At 40.1% G+C, this 22,212-nt stretch overlaps 1 protein-coding gene across 1 annotated transcript in view; it reads right to left on the reverse strand.

Annotated features, from left to right (window-relative positions):
* Window positions 1-22,212, reverse strand: part of myo1d (myosin 1D) — a 103,386-nt gene extending 81,174 nt beyond the window's left edge. The window contains exons 1-2 of the mRNA XM_054598522.1: window positions 21,770-22,212; window positions 741-949 (exon numbers count right to left, since the gene is read on the reverse strand). Coding sequence (XP_054454497.1) covers window positions 741-949; window positions 21,770-21,864 — 304 coding nt within the window. The 5' untranslated portion in view covers window positions 21,865-22,212. The remainder of the gene's footprint in view (window positions 1-740; window positions 950-21,769) is intronic.

Raw genomic sequence — 22,212 nt, forward strand, 5'->3', positions numbered from 1 at the left:
AAAACTGTGAAATAAAACACAAGTTGAATTGTTTGACTATTTCTTTTTCAAAAATTGGAAAAAAAGGATTCTATCCATCCAACATTTTTCAAAGTGCCCACAAGTGTTACCAGTAATAGAAACAAATGAGAGCTCCACATGCTATACATGTTGAACTGTTTACAGTTTTACAACCTCTACTTATCACCTCCTCTGCTCTGTGTTCAGCCTGCAGTTCAGTTAAAGTTTCACAGAGTTTTTGTGATGTCGCTGTTGGTCTCAGCTGAGGCAATCATGGCTTCATAAAAGCACTGAAGAACGCAGAATTGTGAAAAACACCCTGAAACTGATTTAGACTTATAACTAAAGCCTCATTTGGGGTGTTTTAGAGGGGGTCAGTTCCTTATCTGACCACTAGGTGGTGCCTCATCCTCTGAATTTTTTCTCCATGATGCCAGACAGCTTGAGACCACAAACAATATTAGTTTCAGGAACAATAAGTTGGATCGGTTTCATCAACTTAGCAGAGGTTAAATCAATATCTGTTGATAAGTCTCTCCTCCTATACCTCTTTCAATATAAACATTAACAGGAAATAAAGGATTATTAAAGCAGGAATGTATACTTTTATTATAAGGAAATAGGACAAAGAGTGGTCAGAAAAAATAGGTTCCCAAACTATTGTTCTTTTGAATCGTACAAGTGAGTAAAACACCTTTGTGCTCTTTGTGTGGCGGTGCGGGGGGGCTTTCCCTTGTTACCTGAGATGACGATACACGTGTCTTTGTTCCTCCTCTTCATGGCTTTGTAAGCAGCGTCAGCGATGGCGAACAGGTGCGGCGGCCTCTCGTACAGCTCGCGGCCCTTGTACTGCTCCACCACGTCGCGGCCGTAGATGTTCATGGCGCGGTACGGGTTGACGGACACCACCACCTCCCCGATGTAGCTGTAGATCCTCCCCTTCTCGAACCTGAGGACACACAGGATGGACAATTAGGAACACAATCAAATATCAGATATACTTTTATCATCTGTTACCACACTGACTCCAGAATTATTATCACTTTAACTGTGTAACTGTTCTGTCTGTCTGTGTTCAAACAGGTAAAAACAACACTTCACTTCCCTTTATTAATAAGCATTCATATAGAACAAACTTCAGTTCATTGTCTTGGAATATTTATACATACTTATACAATCATATATATAACGATCACGCAAACCCAATGACGGTTCTATCTGATAAATGAGTCACAATAAAAAGTAGTTTCAGCAGATCTCTTGTATTAAATCATTAAATAACAAATTATTATTAAAAATACAAAATTGCAATTTCATTTCATGTAAAAATCGTCTCGGTTTTACATTTGAGTGTAGCTGAATGGAAACTGACTCTGCGTTATTCAGGGACAAAATAATAATGAAATACGTTGTCCTCAATATGACGTAATCATATCTTATTTATATTCCTTTTGCGTTCTTTATAATATTGTGACATTTTAATATTATATAGGTGGAGGCTTGAAGTAAGCCCATTGGGTTTCCTGCCTCTTCCTGCACTGTGATATGTTTGTGTATTTTTTTTAATTAAACTAAACTACATTACCTTTACTAACAGTATACAAAATATTGTTGTGATCTTGTTTTTGCCTTTGTGATCACAACACTGGACTTGATAAGCTAAACATTACCCATCATAAATGAGTTTATGAGATATTCACACCACCACAATGTAAATAAGCCAATATACTAAACTCAATCGTCCCATCTGTCTGAGGGAATATTTTGCATGTTACAGTCTCACAGGAGATTTTTTTTTCACACCTTTTGTGTTGGATATCATTTATGATTCTCTCCCTGCCCACATAATGCTGTGTTAGTCTCTCCTGTATCAACACAACGTCAGCTCCATTAAGAAGTGGTTTTCCAGTTTGGTGTAGATTCAGAGTCCTGACCTCAACCATCCAACAGCGTCAGGATGAACTGGACTGTGAGCTTATGTGTGAATTCATATGTTTAGTAGGGCTGTGGGCAATAAATCAGATATTGTGATATTAGACTAAATACTGTTTTAGATTTTAGATAATCTAATGTGGCATAAATGTTGTCTTTTCCTGGTTTTAAAGGCTCCGTTTCAGTAAAGAAATTTCTCGATTTTCTAAGATGCATCGCGGTGCAGACGTGAACGATTCTGCACAGATGAAAGGACAGAACATAATCAGGAGTTTGATTTCATTTCAGCTCATTGTGAGTCTTTACTGCGTTCTTCTGTCATTTACTGTCTGCTAGACAGTCTCTCTCTCCTGATCTTTGGTTTCACTGCAGAGTCTGGAGATGTCTGGAGATGCAGTGACCTAAACCAAGTAAGAGTAGAAGAGCTATGGCCAAGGAAAAGCATGCTAGCCGCTAGGCTTATTCCTGCAGTGTGAAATGCCATAGACATTCAGGAAGTAGTCCCGTCCTGGAGTACACTTACCAGGTTTTACGTTTTGTTTTTGTAATGTTTATGTACTGTACAGTACTTTTTTTTTTACTCTACATTGTGATTTTTTTCTTTCTAAATAAATAAGGGGTTCAGATGCGATACATTGAGATACAACGTTGATCAAATGTTGCCCAGCGAAGATTCACTTAGTCATTATATCCACATTACTCTAGTAATATCTAGTAAAAGCACCAACAAACGACCCAACAATATCAATATCGATGTATTTCGTCAAAACCATCATGCATCTTTATTTACTTGGTCTTTTAAAGCATTTTGTAACTGTAATCTGTGATTAGCGTTACATAAATAAATGTTGTTAATGCTATTACACTGTGTCCACATACTTTTGGACATATATTGTATCTCTCTCTCTCTCTCTCTCTCTCTCTCTCTCTCTCTCTCTCTGACTTCCTTCCTGGATCCCGGCGTCTCTCCACAGAAGAATGGCCTCTTTCTTCACCGCTGCCAAACCCTCGACCGCTGCCTCTCAAACGAGGCCAGAAGCGTATTATCCCAAAACGCTCCTAACGGGCCCACGTCAAGCATTTCTGATGATTGTGGGTTTGCAGCTACTGCCAGATAAAATAAATCAAGCTCTCATATTTGCTTAAAGACTTGCCACATATTGAGATTACATTTGTTTAAATTAAAATGCTGACTCGCTGGTAGAACTACAAAATAACTCACAGGAGAAGAGTGTTGACGTTTCTGCACTGAGGACAGTATTTGTCAAACGTGAAGGACGTTGAGCATCGACACAAACACGGAGGTGGAGGCTGATGATGGATGACCATGACACTCTTCTTGTTTATCAGTGTTTCTCTAACCTTGACTTCATACTCCATCTTATCTTCTCTCAAACTGTAAATGCTTCTTGTTAAAACATCCGACTATATCAAAAGTAAAATGCACATACAGAGAGAAATATACTAGAAAATTAACATATATTTAAAAAGAAGGCATTATTTTAAAGAATAACCTTCCATTAAATTGTATTCTTTTTTAAAAAAGTGTCATGACAGTTAAGTCACTCTATATAGAAATAAAAATTGGATGTTGATGAATGATAATTTCTTCACACTGACGAACAAAATAGGGACAAAGAGAGTAGAGAATTGTAGAAGTAAGTTAAGCTTTCATACCATCATAGAAAGATAATGATTTAATTGAAAATGAGTACATTCACAAGAGAAAGAGGGAGCTAAGCCTTCAGCCTATACCTTTTCATGCAGCATAAACTTTATATGTGTATTTCAGAGTTTAAATAGATAAAAATAAGAGTAACTACTGGCTGGGGTTACACGCTCTACAGTATACGTATAGCTAGACACAACAATGCTTTACACACTCAACGTATACAGCAGCACACGCTCCGATTAGCTCATCTTGAGTTCATGTATTCATACTGTATGTAAAGCTGAGCACAAACTGGTACTATACTGGTCCACAATGACATGAGACGTTCATGTGTCCCGGACAGAGTGGGACGACTGGATCATGAAGATGGAGCACAAGAGGCTTCAGTGTAAAAATAATGACATAGGTATCAGTATATTACGGCCTTTTTATCACAAATCATGTGCACTTTGCATTGTTTGACAAACTATGCGTCGTCGTTTTTGAAAAATTTGAATTTTTCATCATCATCTATTTCAGGCAGCTGATGGTTTCCATGTTTTTGAAAGTCAAGTGGACTCTTAAACCTTTAATTCTGCATTAATTGTTGTCAATGTTACTTTATGAGGACTTGAGTCAGTCTCCACTTAAAGGATAAGTTCAGTCCACTTGATTTGACTCCCTCACCCTGCTGAGGACTCATATAGACTTTTGATGACACTTTTGCACAGAGCAAGTACAGTTTTGTTTCCAATCACTTACATTGGAAGCACATCAGGAAGTGATAATTAATGGCCAGAGCAAACAAGAGGAACAAGCAAGCAAAACCTGTTCCAATGTTCATATGGGCACCTGAATATTGTTTTAAGATGTACAGAGCGATAGAAATCTGATGTTCATTGTGACGGATTACACAACTCAAGCAAGTTGCAAATTAAATGAATATATGGACATAAATTCGAAAAAATCTAATCTCTGCAGCATGCATCCAAAAAATTCTCAAGAAACATGAAGATTATTCATATTTTGAAATCTTAAACTTGCAACAGTTACAGGTTTGCAATTGCAAATATTGTCCAAAGATGTATAGTTAAAAGTTTATGAATTACTTTTTATGTGGGTTTACATTAAAAAAAAAAACACATTGAAGAACAAGAAAAAAGATAAAGACAACCATCTGTCAGTGTCACATGTGCAAACTTCAAATGCTAATACAAGCTGCATAGAATGAGCAGGTCAACTTCAATTCTTATTCTAAGCTAAGCTAACGTGCTAGCTCGTCCTCCCCTGGCGCTTTAGAAAAAGACCCATTGTGACCCCCCCCCCCACCCTCATATCAGTCAGGAGGCTGCAGTGTGCCTGCTCCATTGTTCAGATGTCAATCGGAGGTCTTTGTCTGAGACGTCTGAGACGTAACACACACACACACACACACACACACACACACACACACACACACACACACACACACACACACACACACACACACACACACACACACACACACACACACACACACACACACACACACACACACACACACACAACACTACCCACTTGTTGACACATGTGTAGAGGCTTCTGGGGGATCCTGAACAATGGTTTACATGATGGGGGGTTTTATCTGAAGTCCCAGCTGGGTATGCATAGAGAGAGGAGGAGACAGGCTCTGATATCCATGCAGGTAGTTTACATAAATACAAAGAGGTGTTACAGGGAACGAACATGTTCACCAACATGAACAAAACATGGGTAATAAACACCTAATTATACTATTCCAATGGAATTTAAATATGCCACTAATAATGAGTGAAATGAGGAGACATTTAGCTAAACTGTTAATATTGAGTATCTGCTTGTATTATTACATCATTGTGGGCAGTGATATAAACAAATGAGCAGCAGTGATTTATGGCAATTATAAACTGACAGAATGTTTGCATCAATGTGATAAAACACCAGCCTGAAAACTCACTTGTCACCCATCTGTATATTTTAATATGTCTAATTACAAATATTTAATCCATATCTTCTGTTCATTTCACCATGGTTGTAATTAAAATAAAAAATATACATGACTTAACCAAAATATAAGCCCTTAGTTCACCACCAGCAGCGAGCACTGAGACAATCACTGAAGAGGTTGTCCTGAATAGCAAGTTTTATTTTTCATGTTGTGCATTTGCATAATCATGATTTGTCGTCACTTTTCTTTCCGTTACCGGTATAAACTCTCTGACAAAGTTGATATAGCAATATAAAGCAAAAAGTCAGTTATGATGTTTTTATTGGTTTGTTGCTTTTAATGTTGCCTGCTGCCCTGGGAGCTCACCGAAGCAGCTTCTTGCCTTTTATTCAAGTTAATTGACTCCTAATTAAGCCCCGCCCCCTGCTGCTTCTCTGTCAAGCCGTCAGAGCCAGGTTACCATGGAGCCCACACTGTCACTAACTTTACTGAATATATATTATCCAATTTTTGGGAAAAAGAAAAAGCAATTTTACAGAGAAGCACACAGAAAGGTCAACAATAAATGTTTTTAAGGATAAATCAAGGATCTGAATAGTTGTCGTATCATGGTCAGAGCTGGCCGATGTTACGCTACGATTGGCCAGTCTGTGTTCGAGGGGCGGGACTTAGCGAAGAGTCATTTCAACTAAAATGTCAAACTAAAGTTAGGTATACCTCTAACGTGTCTGATAGTTGATCTCATGAGGTCCATGTCTGTTTAACACTGACTCAAAGCACCCTCCTGAACAACGCGACAGGTAAGCGACTTATATCTACAAAAATAATGAGTTAGACTTTTCCCAACTCAACCACAGAGATATCAGTTATTGGAAGATTAATATTGCAAGATTCAGTTACAAAAATGACGGAGCATTTCAGATCAAATAATGACCTCATTCAAGCTTACGTCAAGGGGAGTGTCAGTCTGTCATTGTGGGTTTCATTTTCCCACCCAATAGTAAAACATTACACACTGGACAAACAAACTGGAGAAAATCAATCAGTCGGTGCGTGTCAACCGAGATACTGATCCATCTGTTCCACTCTCATTAGGGAGGATTTATATGGACACACAGGAGATTAGAGAACCTCATGGGTCATGAAAATACTATTTATAGTAACATGGAATCAGAACTAAATTTGGTAACACTGTCATCTGTCTGTTTATTCATTTTCAGACTGAAATAGGTCATTTGAAGCCAAGGTGCAACAACAGAGTGATTCCCTCTGCATCATCCTTCATCATCCTTCATCTCTGTCTGTGAGGGGAAGTGAGTCTGAACCGGTCTGACCTGCAGCCGTGTGATCTCTTTCCCAAAAGGACCCCTCCCATAACTGCCAGGAAATGAGAGAGAGAGAGAGATGGACAGATAAGACGGAGACAGATGGAGGATGGAGAGCCGGCATGAAGAGAGACCATTTGTAAAAATGTGTTTCTTTATTTCTATTAATTTATTTTTATTTTACCTAATTTTATATATATATAAAATTATATATATATATAATTTTATAAAAAGAATGTATAAAATACATAAATAAAAATAATATATATATTTATTTTATTTTTTATTATTATTTTTACTTTCGATAAATATCACGATAATATTGTGAATTCTAGTTAAGATAAGATAAGATAATCCTTTATTAGTCCCGCAGCGGGGAAATTTACATCAGTTCTAGCTCATAATGTCCTCTGAAATGACGATATCAGTAGATATAAAAATATTGGTGGTATCGTTACCATCTTCTCCAACATCTCTGCCCCCCCCTGTCCTTCAGACAAACACTCACAAACTCAGACACAGACAACGAGGCAAAGATGTTAAAAAAAAGTTACGTCAAAGATTTGTCTTACGCAAGAACAAAGGGGGAAATGTGACCGATGTTTTTCACTCTACCAAGGAACCTCGTCTGCAACAAAAATACCAGAGGAACCCTAATGCCACACACACACACTGATGCACACACACACACACACACACACACACACACACACACACACACACACACACACACACACACACACACACACACACACACACACACACACACACACACACACACACACACACACACACACACACACACACACTCCCTTCAGATGTGAATTACAGAGCAAAGCCGAGCACAACCACTGTCTCCAATCTTGTTTGGGTGGGTCTTTTTTATGGTTGACTTTGGGAGGAGCGCGGGACATTTATGACATTTTCTCACCAACAATCCCTCCCCCTTCTGAGACAAATACAGAGGTAAAAGTGACTTCGATAATGATGTGAGAATGCCACCCTCAACATTTCTGCCCTGAGGCATGACACACTGGTGTAATTATGACATTTTGTTTAATTATCTGCCTCTAACACACACACACACACACACACTAAAATGTGTCGCCTAAGTTAAAAAAGGACAGATGTGCTGAGCAATTCCAAAAATGTAAAAGTACTGCATGGCTGCAGCGTTGTAAAAACTTCATCAGCCTGTTAGCTTCTGCTTGTAAAGTTCTACTCAACAGAGAAAGTTCAGCAAGACTTAAATAGACTTTGATTCACGCCATAAAAGATGCAAGAAGTGTTTCTGTGCTGTGTCATATAAGTGTTTACTGAGTCATATATCGGGTCTGTACGGAGCAATCTGTGGCCCATATTGAAGCAGCACACGTCGTCATCCTGTGTGTGTGTGTGTGTGTGTGCGTGCGTGCGTGCGTGCGTAAAGGGGCGGCTGTGGCGTAGTGGAGAGCAAGGTAGTTCTCCATTCAGAGGATCGGTGGTTCGATACCCGGCTTCGGCAGTCGATGTGTCCTTGGGCAAGACACTTAACCCCAAGTTGCTCCTGAAGGCTTGCCATCGGTGTGGACTGGATGATGAATGTTAGTTAGAGTCTGATGGTGGCACCTTGCATGGTAGCCTGTCATCAGTGTGTGAATGGGTGAATGATATGTAATATACTACTGATTGTAAGTCGCTTTGGATAAAAGCGTCTGCTTAATGTAATGTAAAGTGTGTGTGTGTGTGTGTGTGTGTGTGTGTGTGTGTGTGTGTGTGTGTCCGTCCTTCGGGGTCATTGTAGGCATTATGAAGGGTAGGGAGATAATCTGTGTCTGTTCCACTTTTATCTGAGAGTTCATTTACCATCACTGCTCTTGTTTTGGTCTCACAGCAGCTTGTTTCAGAGCTAATCCTCACTGCTGCTGGGTGAAGGACAGCTCGCCTTTCAAAAAAGTGGTTTTCTGAAAGACCACATTCTTATCAGAAAAATTAACACTTTTGTATTCTTATCTTCACTTTCTCAGATAACTTTTTCTTTATTACTTTACTTTTTTTAGTTCGTTATCAGATAACATGTGTAAATGACCAGTGTAAACATGAAGAATGCCACCTGTGCGTGATGACCGTGTGTTCATGATAATTGTAAATGAGCATAATTATTGCCCCAATAATACCATATAAAGCTACACCTCCTTCCTCGTATGCCCTGCTTTAGGAGATCCATAAAGGAAAGTCTTTATTTTAAAACACTATCAAGAGAAGAGTGAAATGTGAAAAGTCAAATAGTTTAAGATGTTTAAATTGATGTTATAGTGTCAGTATCAATAGCCAATTTAAAATGAATGCTAATATCATTAGGCTAAATGAATGCATTTAAAATGTAATTATGAGTCTAATTACAGAGTAAATCAGGATAATGTCAAAATGATTATGAAGTTTGATTTGAATAGGAGTTTCAAACTCAAAATTGCTTCAAAGTACTAAAATATACAACCCAGAAGTTAAAGTAAAAAACCCTTAAACAATATTTCAAATTCTGTTATTTTCTGCTTAGAAGTGGCAGCTCTTGAGACAAAAAAAGATAAATTTGCTTCTTTTCATACGAGCCCGTCAGCAAATCATTTCTGATTTTGATTTGCTTTAATCTCAGACTAACTAGAAAAACAAACCAAACGTATAGCTCTGATTCTGACTACAGGTTGTGAAAGCTCCCTAGAAACAGCAAGACAGACCCACGCAGCTGACGGAGGAAAGGAAGACGAGGTCTTGCTGATAAACGTGTAAACTCTGCTTGTCGCTGCGGGTCATGTGACGTCCATTCATCAGCTCTCTGTGACAGATATTGCTCCTTGGTGTCTAATAAAGATCTCCTCTGCGGCAGGAACAACGTTGGTGTTTAACCTCATCTCACTGTCGTTTGTATTTTGGGGAACCCACCAGACGTGAGTCAAGTGTCGCTCTGCTCCACCTTCTTCTCCACCACATATATGTACAGTACAGAGTGACGGCGGCCTCCTTCGCGGTCCGCAGCCGTCAGACATCTGGACTCTGCATTAGGGGGGATTTTCCGCTGCTTTGTAAAGCCTGCTTAGTGCTAAACAGCAGCTCCCGGACTGTCTGCAGGAGACGCAGCCCGCCAACACGTAACACATCCACCCTCCCCAAGGCCTCCATCAATCTCTTCCCAAGACCAGGAGAGGTAGTGTCCCTGCTATCCAACACAGCTGGCCTGCACCGAGGCTGGAGACGGATCCAGACTTCTTGATGTGCTCACTCTGAAGGTTTTGTTAAATCCTGAATCAAGAGTTTCACTACAGAGACGTTTTCTAACGCTAAAAATAGACATAAGGTACGTAGACAAAACTGTGTCCCACTTTCCTGCCCTGTAATGATGCCATGTCTGTCTGAGAGTAAATCATATAATGTTATCTAATTAGGGGAGAGAGAGAGAGAGAGAGAGAGAGGCAGGCATCCCATCTGTCAACGCAACAATAAGCCAACACATGAGGATGTGCACGATGTCATGCAATCACATTCATCACTGCAACAAGCAAAACTATTTCAGTGCAATCTCAAGCCATCTTTAACTTGAAGCAGGAAAAATGACATGTTGATTTTTTTACCCAACACCATCATCTTTATGTTGTAGTAGGTGGCTCCACTATCACCACTGTATCTCATGCAACAACACACTTTGTTTATCTTGTGGATGACAAGATATGTGGATGTTCCATATAGAAGCAGATTGAAGTGCAACCTAGCATTGTGATGAAATGATCATATTGTTTTACATAATGTTGTAAGTAAGTTGTAAGTGAAACCTTAAATAATTACTTATGTAAAGCTACTTCGAATTGGTGTTGATTTTGGCGGTCCCTGTGGACAAAAGCGGTAGTGTTTCCAAACACCAGAGTCCCTTTAGAAAACCTCTAATTTTACTGCAGCAGGGTCTGATAGTCTGCTCCGCTCAGTCCTGGTTCTGGAGCGGTCTCTGCTGGATCTGGGTCTGTCCACGGTGGACTGGTCTCTGCTGGAGTCTGAGCTGAAGGAGCTTCTGGTGAACCTGCATGATTTCATCTGATTTCACCAGAATCCGACCCGGTGGCTCCGATGACGAGTTTTAAGAACAACTATATAGAAACAGACGATCTTCTCTCTGATGGTCTCGTTTACTGATGTGGGTCACATAGAGGATCAGGACTAAACTGAGACTGATTAAGAACCAGTTAAAAGTCATCAGTGTAGCTTTACTCGTACCGATGCAAATACGTCTTCATAATGCCCAGTGACCTGCTGTTCTGCCTATATATGAACATAAATATGTGCACAGATTACATGCGATATGCTTGTTTTCTTGAGTCCAGCCGGTGCGTGCATGCTTCGTTTGTTCCGACATCAAGCAGATTCAAAGGCAAAGCCATAAGGCGACTCCTGAACAGAGCTGAGCAGCATGAGTTCCTCCCATTCACATCACGCTACAGGATGTTCCCATGAGGCCTTCAGGTCTGGAGACTTATGGGAAATGGGAGCCATGTGTAAACAGCCTGTTGCTGCAGATCAGGTGACCGACGCTCCTTTCTTTGCTGACTGAGATCACAGCCATCCCGTCCACCACACCCCTTTACACACACACACACACACACACACACACACACACACACACACACACACACACACACACACACACACACACACACACACACACACACACACACACACACACACACACACACACACACACACACACACACACACACACACACACACACACGGCGCCAACAGAGCTGTTACTGTAAAATGTATTTCCAGAAGAATCTGATTAAATCCCCCAAAATTCAATAACAGAGCTTTCACCAGTGCAGCAAGATGCAGAACCTGTTTACGCTTCAACACACAACTGATGTGAAAATCAGTGACCTCGGCTTTGGAAAGGGATGACTGGATGGATAGGGAGAGAGTGAGAGAGAAAGAGAGAGTAAACTTATCCACAAGAAGCAGACATAACTCAAGGCTCTATTTCAGGGAGGCACTATGATTTCTATCTGAGGTAAAAGAAGGACACAGAAACAGAAGGATGGATGAAGAATAACAGAACAGACAGGATGGATCGCTACTGCACATGTGCAAACTAGTACAACACACCATTTTTTGTGTTTAAACACTTTCATGCACACTATTTATCCCTGTTAATGCTACATTCTGAACAACAAAACTGTGTTGAAAGTGACAAGAAGAGAGGAGGTTGCATTGAGTTACATTATGATGGGTTCAAGGGCTCAGGTAAATTAGAACTTTATCGTGATGTATTCAAATGCAAATGTAAACTGTAGTTTTTGGAGAGAAACTTGAATAAATAGTTGTTTTAAGGAGATGTTTTCACAGAGGGAATATTGACATGTTAAAATAGTATATATTTATATATGTATATATTAAGCACGCACTGGTATCCGATTGGTACTCCAAGCCCAAGTTCAGGTGTCGGATCGGTATGGGAAAGGAAAAAATGGTATCGGATCATTTGAACTTGGAAGGAGCAATAAATAAATTTAAAAAGTTTTGATAGACACATTTGATTCTTTCGAGGATAAATCACCCTTTGCTATTACTACAACTTTCTTAGATTTACAACATGTACATTTACATTTTATTTATTAGATTATCATGTTTCTTTTATGTTCATTTGATCTAAGATATGAAGAATCATTAAATAGATTTACTCAAGTAAGTTACAAGTACCTCTTTCCACCACTGTCTAAAGAGTATTAAAGGTAAAAAGGTGTGCATTGTCTAGTGTCAGTAAATACTCCATCCCAGTGTGTGTGTGTGTGTGTGTGTGTGTGTGTGTGTGTGTGTGTGTGTGTGTGTGTGTGTGTGTGTGTGTGTGTGTGTGTGTGTGTGTGTGTGTGTGAAGTGAGGTGAGGCTCTGGCTGTGAAAGTGAGTACTCTGTTCCTCCCCCACCGCGGCTCAGGGCTCAGCTCCAACAGGTGGACAAGAGAACAATGCAACTCTGAAGGAAGCAGGAGGATGACATCACAGCTGCCTATGACACACACACAAGTACACAAAGAAAACATCCGTACGCCCACACACACACACACATATGTGCATCATCGGCCATATGAGTCACATGTATCGTTAGGGATTCCCTCACATGACCACATGCGAGCTGATTTAGTGAATGAGGCTCTGATATGAGATAATAGTGCCATGTCTCCTGTGTGTGTGTGTGTGTGTGTGTGTGTGTGTGTGTGTGTGTGTGTGTGTGTGTGTGTGTGTGTGTGTGTGTGTGTGTGTGTGGGGGAGAACAAGGCTTCTGGGAAGTTGTGTCTGGGGGTAATGTTGCAGACAGAGGAGGAGGTCTCTTGTTAAATCATGAGCCAGACAGCTTCAATGTGACGCCCAACAGCATTAAATCCTCCAGTGAGACAGCAGCAACAGTTAGGGTGAAGATTACGCTTTATCTTAAATACCACGATATTAAAAGATAATCCAAGAACAGAAATATTTGATTAGGGTATTAGGGTTATCGGGTATTAGGTTTAAAATGATCATGACAGGTGGCAAAGCAATACCTGAGTTTTGGTACTGATACCAGAATATTTTTTCTTCTTTTGAGGAGCAATAACTTAACAAGTCAAGTCAGTTTTATTTATAATGGCGATTAAACATCACAATATGTTTGATTTTGGGGCCAAATGGTAGAATTACAACTTCCAGATCCATCATGTGATGTCATAGGTAAATCAGCTTCCCAGTACGAACACATGAATAACCCTCATTTAAATCTTTAGGTCCGAAAGAAGTAAAATGCACTAATAGCTGAATCCAGAGTTATTTTCCTTTCTCCGCTTATGTAAATGAGAACGAAAAGGAGGCTGCAACGAGGGCTTGGGGGCGGGGTTAAAGAAAACACTAGTGTTCTCGCCCTATGGGCCCCGTTAGGCAGTAGGTTTCTTAAATTCTTATTATTAGTAAAGTTGCAATCACAAGAGAGAACACAGAGAGTCTACACGTAAATAATCTGTTACAAAATAAAGAAATTCAAACATCTACGAATCCATAACAATTCCATCAAACAACGAAGATCATGTGATGTGATGGAAAAGGCCAAGAACAGCTTCTGAATGGACTGTGTGGTGAGACTGTTTCTTCAACTGCTGTTTTCAAACATCTAGAATTAACTTTGAACCTCAGCTATTAATGTTATATTTTAAGATCAGAACATATCGAAGAATAATGAACAATATTCTGACCAAACATACTTTTATGGACCCATTTAGGTCTGAAATATTGATGTTTGATAACCAGTCTCATAAAGCCCCACGTCTCAGCTTAAAATATCTGTGATGAAACCTACTACGTGTACGTCAGACGCCCATATTACATATATAAGTATAAGAGGAATAAAGTTAGACGAGAAAATGGTCGGAAACTGTGACACAGAGGCACCAAAAGAAGAAGAACTGGAGTTTGAGCTGAATGTCCCGCTCCCGACCCCGCCTGCGAGTCCACAAACGAGACGCCTGTGTGAGCTGCTGAACTTGTTTCAGAGGGGGAATCAAGCTAAACGAGCGCAGCCCCTGTTTATGTAAGGACGGTAATGTGTTTCAGATTACAGACGCTCGTATGGAAATTCTTGTGGCGAGACTGGACTTTTCACTGCCGGATAGCAGGGGAGCGGGTCTACCGGGCTTTTTTTCTGCAGTCCTGGGAGAGTCTGGAGAACTGAAGTTACACTTGCATAAAGAATTTTGACTACTAAGACATAAAATAAGCATATTTTAGTAGCCAAAATGGACCATCATCTTCCTCATATTCTATCCCTTCCGTCTGAACCCCAAAACCTGCCGGCCGGATTGAAAAGCATGTTTTCTTCTACCAACGCCAACACAACACCGTTGATCAGCGCCAGAAGTGGCTAAAAAAAACAACAATATCTTCAGATTTTCTTCTTTCCGACGGTCCTTTAACACATCCTGTGCGACAAACTCTTCCGTCAGAATTAGCAACCATATCAAAGTTTCAAATTGGGATATTTTGTAAAAAAAAACACTTTATTCTGCATGTTTCATTTCAGATTTTGCCCCAAATAAACCTTTTGCTGTAACCAGATCCTGTAAAAAAACATTAAAATCTGTGCTTCTTGGCGCAACTGGGAAGCCATGTCCAACCACGTCACCTGGAACCTCAAATGTTTCCTACATTAATAAAACTTGTGGACACTTGGAAAAATGTTGGTTTTATAGATTCCATTGTTTCGCATTTTTGTAAAATCTGTTTTTTTTTAAAGAAATTCAACTTTTGTTTTCTTCTTTTTCTATGATTTATGGCATTGCAAATGTGATATTCTGCACAAAGGACACGTTTGAGTTCTCTCTACTTCTAGCCATGATGTTGCCGTTTCCATCGACGTACAGGATTTAAATATTGCCACAGAGATTCAAATGTGACAGGAGAAAAAGACGCCCCGAGACTGTTTGGGCTTCAGAGGATTTTAAACCTTTGACTGTTATTGTCTTTACAGAAAAGAGCTACTGGACAAAAGAGCAGAAAGCCGCCGTCTATTTGAGCGTTCATCTATAAATATTTCTCTTCCAGTCACTGACCGCCGCTAAAAAAGGGAAAAATAACTTTAATAAGCAGGTTGGGATTAAATATTCTTAGAGGCATTTGCTGCACAGTATCGCCCATTTCCATCTTTGGTGCAGGGTGAGAATGTCAGCCAGAACTGTGTGTTCTGCGTTCTGCACGTGGACTTTGGGTTTATTGCTGAAGATGGAAAGAACAAAAGGCATGACAGAAAGCAAATATGTGAGATCAAGCTGAGGAAAAGCACACTGGCTTCAAAATGCTTTGAGGCTGAATGCCAATACTTTTAAAATATAAAAAGGTGCAGGTCCATTGTTGTTATTACTATTATTTATTTAAGCTTTTAAAGTATTTTTTTTAGCCCTAATATTCAAAAACCTAATACCTCGCAGAACAAGGGAGTTGCTGGGCTACCGTTACCCACAACGGAAACGTTTGTTTGTGATCCAAACGTTTTGTTCCGAGCTGAACGCTAGCATAAGCTGAGTTATTAATCATAACCTTATTGATTAGCTTACTCTAGTAACCTATTTCACACATTTTTTGCTGAGTGGGCGTTTCTATTTGAAATCCATGGATGAAAACAGATAGGAGTCTACCTTTTAAGGAACCTACGCCATAAAAAAACATTTACGTATCGGGCTTATTTACTGAGCCGTATCTCACAGGAGGAGTACAAAGTCTGACCCTTCTCCCTGGCAATCCCTGCTCTACCTGAGCCACATGGGTACTTTGATCCCTCTGGTTATTAAGAGTCGGGTTGTCCCATCACCACACCTCCTCTACTCTACCTACCAGTTAAACAGGAGAACCATTGTTCCATAAAACAGCAGGTGGGAACACCACAAAAAGAGTGACGACTTAAACTTTGTAACGCTTTGATTTTGAGTTATATAACCCCTTAAGAGCATGCATCAATGCTACTTTAGCATTATATCTCCACAATTTCAGATCTCAAACACACACACACGCCTTTCTGACTCTGCACACAGGATTCCCAACTGGGCTACGAAGAGGAGCTGCAGGAAGCAATGAAATGCGAGGAGGTAAGGCGAAGGGGAAATGCCAGCTTTCCTGCTCCGTCTGCCTGCTCCCTATTATTGGAGACTTCCTGTTCAAAGGCCTCTTTAACTCCCCATAGATGAGTTCAAAGGTTAAATCACTCAGAGCGGTTCATACAGTCAAACACACAGGGGGGCTTTCAGAATGTATTTACATTTATTCAGTTTTGATATTATCTTAAAATAACCCTCCGGTGGAAAAACCAAAGGAGGGTTTGGTCCTGAGCTAAACATTCTTAGCTTCTGATTTGAACATATTTGCAGCAGATAGATGTGCATTCCACATCTGGGCAATGCAGACCATTATGTGCTACCCTGACATTCAAATAGTGCACATATTTGTGCTCCCATTGTATTTTGATTTGGGATATAAACCCCACCCGTCACGCACTCCAGCATGATTAAAACAAACATCCCGTCCTGTGAAGCTCGGACTGATGTCAAGTTCTCTTGGAACAAGTTTCATTCATCTGCACAAAAAGAAAGAAGATTCAAAAGTTGTGTAGTGCAGTCGTGTTCCAGACAACCATTTGGAGGAAGAATTAAGGAAATCCTTCCATAATTATTTGGGAAACACAAGGCAGGGAAGTTTTTTTTCCTGGATTCCAAAGGACCGACAAAACAACGCTTCCTTATAAAGACATTCAGCTGCAGGAAGACGGAGGCTGGCACACAAACTGTAAACTCACAGGACCATCAGACCTACAGAGAGCCTTCCCTCACCGCCGTCTGTTTGAAACGGCTTCCTGTATCGCTATTTAGTCTGTAGTTATCTTTACTAAACTACGAGTTCTAGACTGAAGCCATTGTGGCATCCATCCTGCTGCACAGCTTTTGAGAAAGTCACTGAATCGCTGTTACTTGAAGCTCATGATGCGTATAGGACTTTATCGTTGAATGCAACAAAACCACTTCCAATACTTATCGTGAATATCGTCACAAGTGACCTGAAAAAAGCTTCCGAGCTCGCCATTTTGGTAGAAGGGTGGAAAAATAAAAATATTAGATTTATATATATTTTTTTAATCCTTTATCGTTGTAGGGGGACCTCATGATTTATGATTACCTCGTTTAAGATTGTTAGTTTGTTTTGTCACCGAAAATAAATGCGTCCTATCTGCGATGCAATAAAAATATTTGTTTCTTAACAGAATATGAGGTAAAGGGATTTCCAGAATGTTTCAGAGCCAAATGAAAGAGTGTCCATACTTTATTTGGTCATTATCGGGACAATATCGTAAATTGCATTTATTTTGGCCGAGGATAATCTTGACTTGAAATGTTCATATTGTGCAAAGTTTGCAGCTTTGTCCAACTTGTGGCATCCCTGTGGGCATCCATGAAAAATCAATCTAGAAAATCAGAGCAATCACCATTCGAACATGTATTGTGATGCCGTATTACCCTTCAGTTTGTGACATGCTGTGATCCTGAATTCAGCCCAAGACATCTTATCTGCTGACTGGTCAATTAAGGCAAATTCTCAAGAGGCTACAGGAATTTGGCCTGAACTTTTATCCTTCCAGACATCTCTATAAAAGAGCCTGGGCATCTGTAGGGCTCTATTTAGGGACTGGGAGGCTCTCTGGGACGGGGCCACCCAGTTCAACCTCAAAAGCAAAACTCAAGTAAATGTCAACTTGAACAAACGATTCTGAGGGAAAAGAGAGAGAGAGAGAGAGAGAGAGAGAGAGAGAGAGAGAGAGAGAGAGAGAGATCTTTTCCAAATGCAGCAACTTCCATTTACTACCACAACTCAACGTGGCAAGCACTTCAGCTGGTTGCTTGGCAAACTCGGGCAACGGGAGAGTCGCTAAATGAAGACTCACGTTGCCAACGAGACTTTGGCTTTTTGACCCACTTCAAATAAAAAATAAATAGTCCCACTTTTCTAGTGAGCATGCCTGACGAAGCACACACAAAGTGCTTTATTTGCTCTTCCAGAACTTGTAAATAAAATTCAGAAACATTCGTTCTGTTAAGTGGGTCTGCAGCTGGGCTTTACTGTGCAGCCAGGCTCATTTCCCACAATGCACTGTAGCGTAAAATAGACCCAGGAGAGATGTGCAGACGTGCTCCGGCCCTGCATGTTTTGGATAACTGTTCCAGGACAAATGGAGACCATTAGAAGCTCCGTGCCCTCTGGATCCCTCCTTCAAGAGGTCCACTTCCACCTCGGCAGAACACACGCCCTCGGACGAGAGTGGGAAAGGAAGCGCTCCTGGACGGTCACACCCTCCACACAAATAACAATCTGCACACGCCACCTCCGGGACCGTCTGGAGGAGGGAAAACAAACAGGGGAAAAGGAGGACTGGTGCTGTCTGGCTGCTCTCAGGTCTTCATGTCGGGCAGCTGGAAGCTTCTGTACGCTCCACCCAAACTAAACTTATGGTTTGGGAACAAAAACACTTCTGACCGGAACGGCCTTAACCTCTAGGAAACATGCACACTTGACTTTCTTCATGTTCAGCCTCACATTTCTACAGTTAAACAGAGGTATACATAGAAGTCTAGAGCGGCGAGTGATGATTCTTTTCATTATCGATTCATCTGCTGATCATTTTCCTCTAGAAAACCTAAAAAGAACTGTGAAAAATGTCTTTCACTATTTTTTTAAATCATCAAATGTCTTGTTTGGTCCAACAAACAATCTAAAACACAGAGATATTAAAGTTACTGTATTGTAAGAAATGGTTAAGCAGCATATTTGCCCATTTAAGAAGATGGAAGCAACAAAAGTTTGGCATCTTAGGACTCTTATCTCTCACTAAATACAAAAATATCCCAAAGAAAGACCGAATAGTTAGAATTCAAACTTCTTCTAATAGATGAATATTGTTTCCTGTATCATAGAGTCTGTCAACAAAGGAATATCTGCCAGAACTTCTCTTACAAAACCCTTTCTGCTGCGACATATTAATCTTTTTTTAAACAAAATGTCCACACAGGCTGCTCTTAACCTAAATGCTCCAAATTCCCAAGCATTAAATTGAACCTCAAACATAAACAAACAGACCATAATAAACTTGTTTAACCCAAATCAAAGTATGCGGCATGAAGAAATGCTGACACAAACTTTCAGTTTGAATATTATCTTCATGTTTAAAACCCTGATGGTAGGGAAGGAAACACAAACATGTTCGTGTGGAGGAAACATTCCCTCTTGTTAGTATAAATATAAGTCCTGTAGCTCTCTCTACGCGGCCATAGAAGGGAAAACCTGCAGCCAACAGGAGAAGCCTGCATCCTTTCAACCCTCCAAATATTTATCCTACAGGTCACCGCTGCGTCTAGAACACTGGAGGTGATGAGGTTTTTATTAACGGTCTCATAGGGAAACTGCAGCTTGTTCAGCCTGCATGAGCATACAAGACACTGAGAATTAATACCAACCAGATCCATTACTAAGAATCAGAAAATATAGATGCCGTGCACAATCAGATTATCACACCTTCATGTAGAGCTGTCCGCAAAATTTTTAGTCGACTAATCGAATTGTTTATTTAATCAGCAGAGATTTTCCACACAGAATCACACAAAAGCGAAACATTTGTGTCTAGGAAATATGTCATTCAGCATGAAAAAGCATTAAAAAATGACAAATCGACTAAAGAAATCAGACTCGACTGAGACCAAAACTAAACGACTCAGTCCACTGATCGTCTAAGAGGAGGCGGCCATAGATACATCAATCCGGATCTATATATTGATTCAATGATCGACAATCCATCCAGTATCATCGGTGCAAAGTGACAACATCGACACATTTCATCACCTTTAAGAAACACCCTTATTGTGATATTTTTATGGCACCCACTTCCTGTGGAGCCCAGTAACAAAACTGTCAAATCATATTTGAGCTGCTTTTTGTGAGTTTATAGGAATAAAAAAAGATTGTGTAATATGGGCAAAAGATATCGTCTCATATCAATCGCAGGCCCCTGAATTGTGACATCAGCAAATATATAAAGAATCAATACGGTAAGAAACTTTTGATTTACATCACTAGTTATGTATATGGCCTAAATATTGTAATGTATCTTTTTAGCTTTAGAATGTAAATTACTTCATTTTCCTACTTTGCTGTTTTTTACATCTTGTTATCTGTTTCCTATCACTGTTTCTTGGACTGATGTGGTAACAGCTGAATCTCTAGAAAAATAAAAGGTAATGATTAATTTAACAGTAAATCTTGTTCTCTTTTCCAGGCTTTGGAGCGAAAGTGATCAAACTCAAACATATTGAAAATCAAAACAACCATTCCAGAATATTTCGGGTTGAAGCCACGTCACAATTAAATCCCCACACAAATGTAATAAATTCCAAAAATGCAAATAAGCTCAGCTTCTAGAAAAAGATTCAGGGACATATTTTGGTTTTCTATGCATACATACTTGGACAGTATTCCACGTTTAATCCTGTTAACATCACACCATAAGTTAAAGTCAGACCAGATACTGTTCCATCGTCTTCCACTGTGCTCTCAGAGACCCACCACAGTATAAAAGGAAACTTTCTCCAATTAACTTCCTTCAGTAGAAACCTACACCAATGATGTCATCTACTGCACCATGACTGTCCTCAACATTACATTACTTTCCTCATCCACATCACAATCAGTAGTATATTACATATCATTCACCATTCACCTGATGACATCAGGGATCACTTTGATCATTCATCATCCACACCAGAAATCAGAGCAACTTGGAGAAAAAGGACAATCTGAAACCAACAACTGATCTGTTCATTCACAAAAGCCAACATCAACGCTGCCTGACATCAGGGATCACTTTGATCTTTCATTTCAGAATCAGAGGTAGAAAAAGGACAATCTGAAACCAACAACTGATCTGTGAGTGTGACAACACAGCTGATAGAAACCGTCTGCAGAACACTGTGTGTGTGTGTGTGTGTGTGTGTGTGTGTGTGTGAGTGTGTGTGTGTGTGTGTGTGTGTGTGTGTGTGTGTGTGGGTGGAGACAGCAGGTTTCCTAACAGAATTACCGGTTTGATCGAAAGGAGGGGTCAGATGTGTGCAGTGTGTGTGCAGGTGGAGACAGAGACCGACCATAAAGGTGTCTCTCTGGGGTTGTTTGACAGGTTGTGCTCACTCCTTAATCGACCGACTTCGAACAAAACGAGAGTAGAAACCCTCATGTAGCACCTGTCTCTCGTTATTCTCCGGAGCATGGGTGGATTCTTTTTCTTATTTTTTTTTTTTTTTTTTTTTTTTACAAAAGGTGAATGTCCTCTTTACCTGAGCTTTAGGTTCGCCATGAACTCCTCCAGAGACACGTTGTCCAAAAGCACGAAATCCGCCTTCCCATACTCCAGGCTCTCGTGCTCTGCCATGTTGATACCTGTTTGTTTGTTTTGTTTTGTTTTTTTAGCTCGAGGGAAGTGGGAAAAAAAAAAAAAAGTTTTAACAAGTCGCTCTGAAGTGGCGACTGACCCTGAACGCGTCCTCTCAGTGGACGGCTGCGCGCTCTTTGCGCATTTTCATCCGTCAAACTGTAAATTCATTTTAAGCTGGAAAAAAAATGTTTAAAAAATACCCTGTTGCTTTAAAATAGTAAAAAATAGTATTTTTTTCCCTAATGAGTCCGGCTTTTCAATCTGAAGCAGTAAAACATCCCAGAATATCCTCGGGTCCATACAAAGTTTCCCTTTTACGCACACAAACGTAACCTTCCCGTTACA

The sequence above is a fragment of the Anoplopoma fimbria genome, chromosome 5, assembly GCF_027596085.1.
Source record: "Anoplopoma fimbria isolate UVic2021 breed Golden Eagle Sablefish chromosome 5, Afim_UVic_2022, whole genome shotgun sequence".
NCBI lineage: Eukaryota > Metazoa > Chordata > Actinopteri > Perciformes > Anoplopomatidae > Anoplopoma > Anoplopoma fimbria.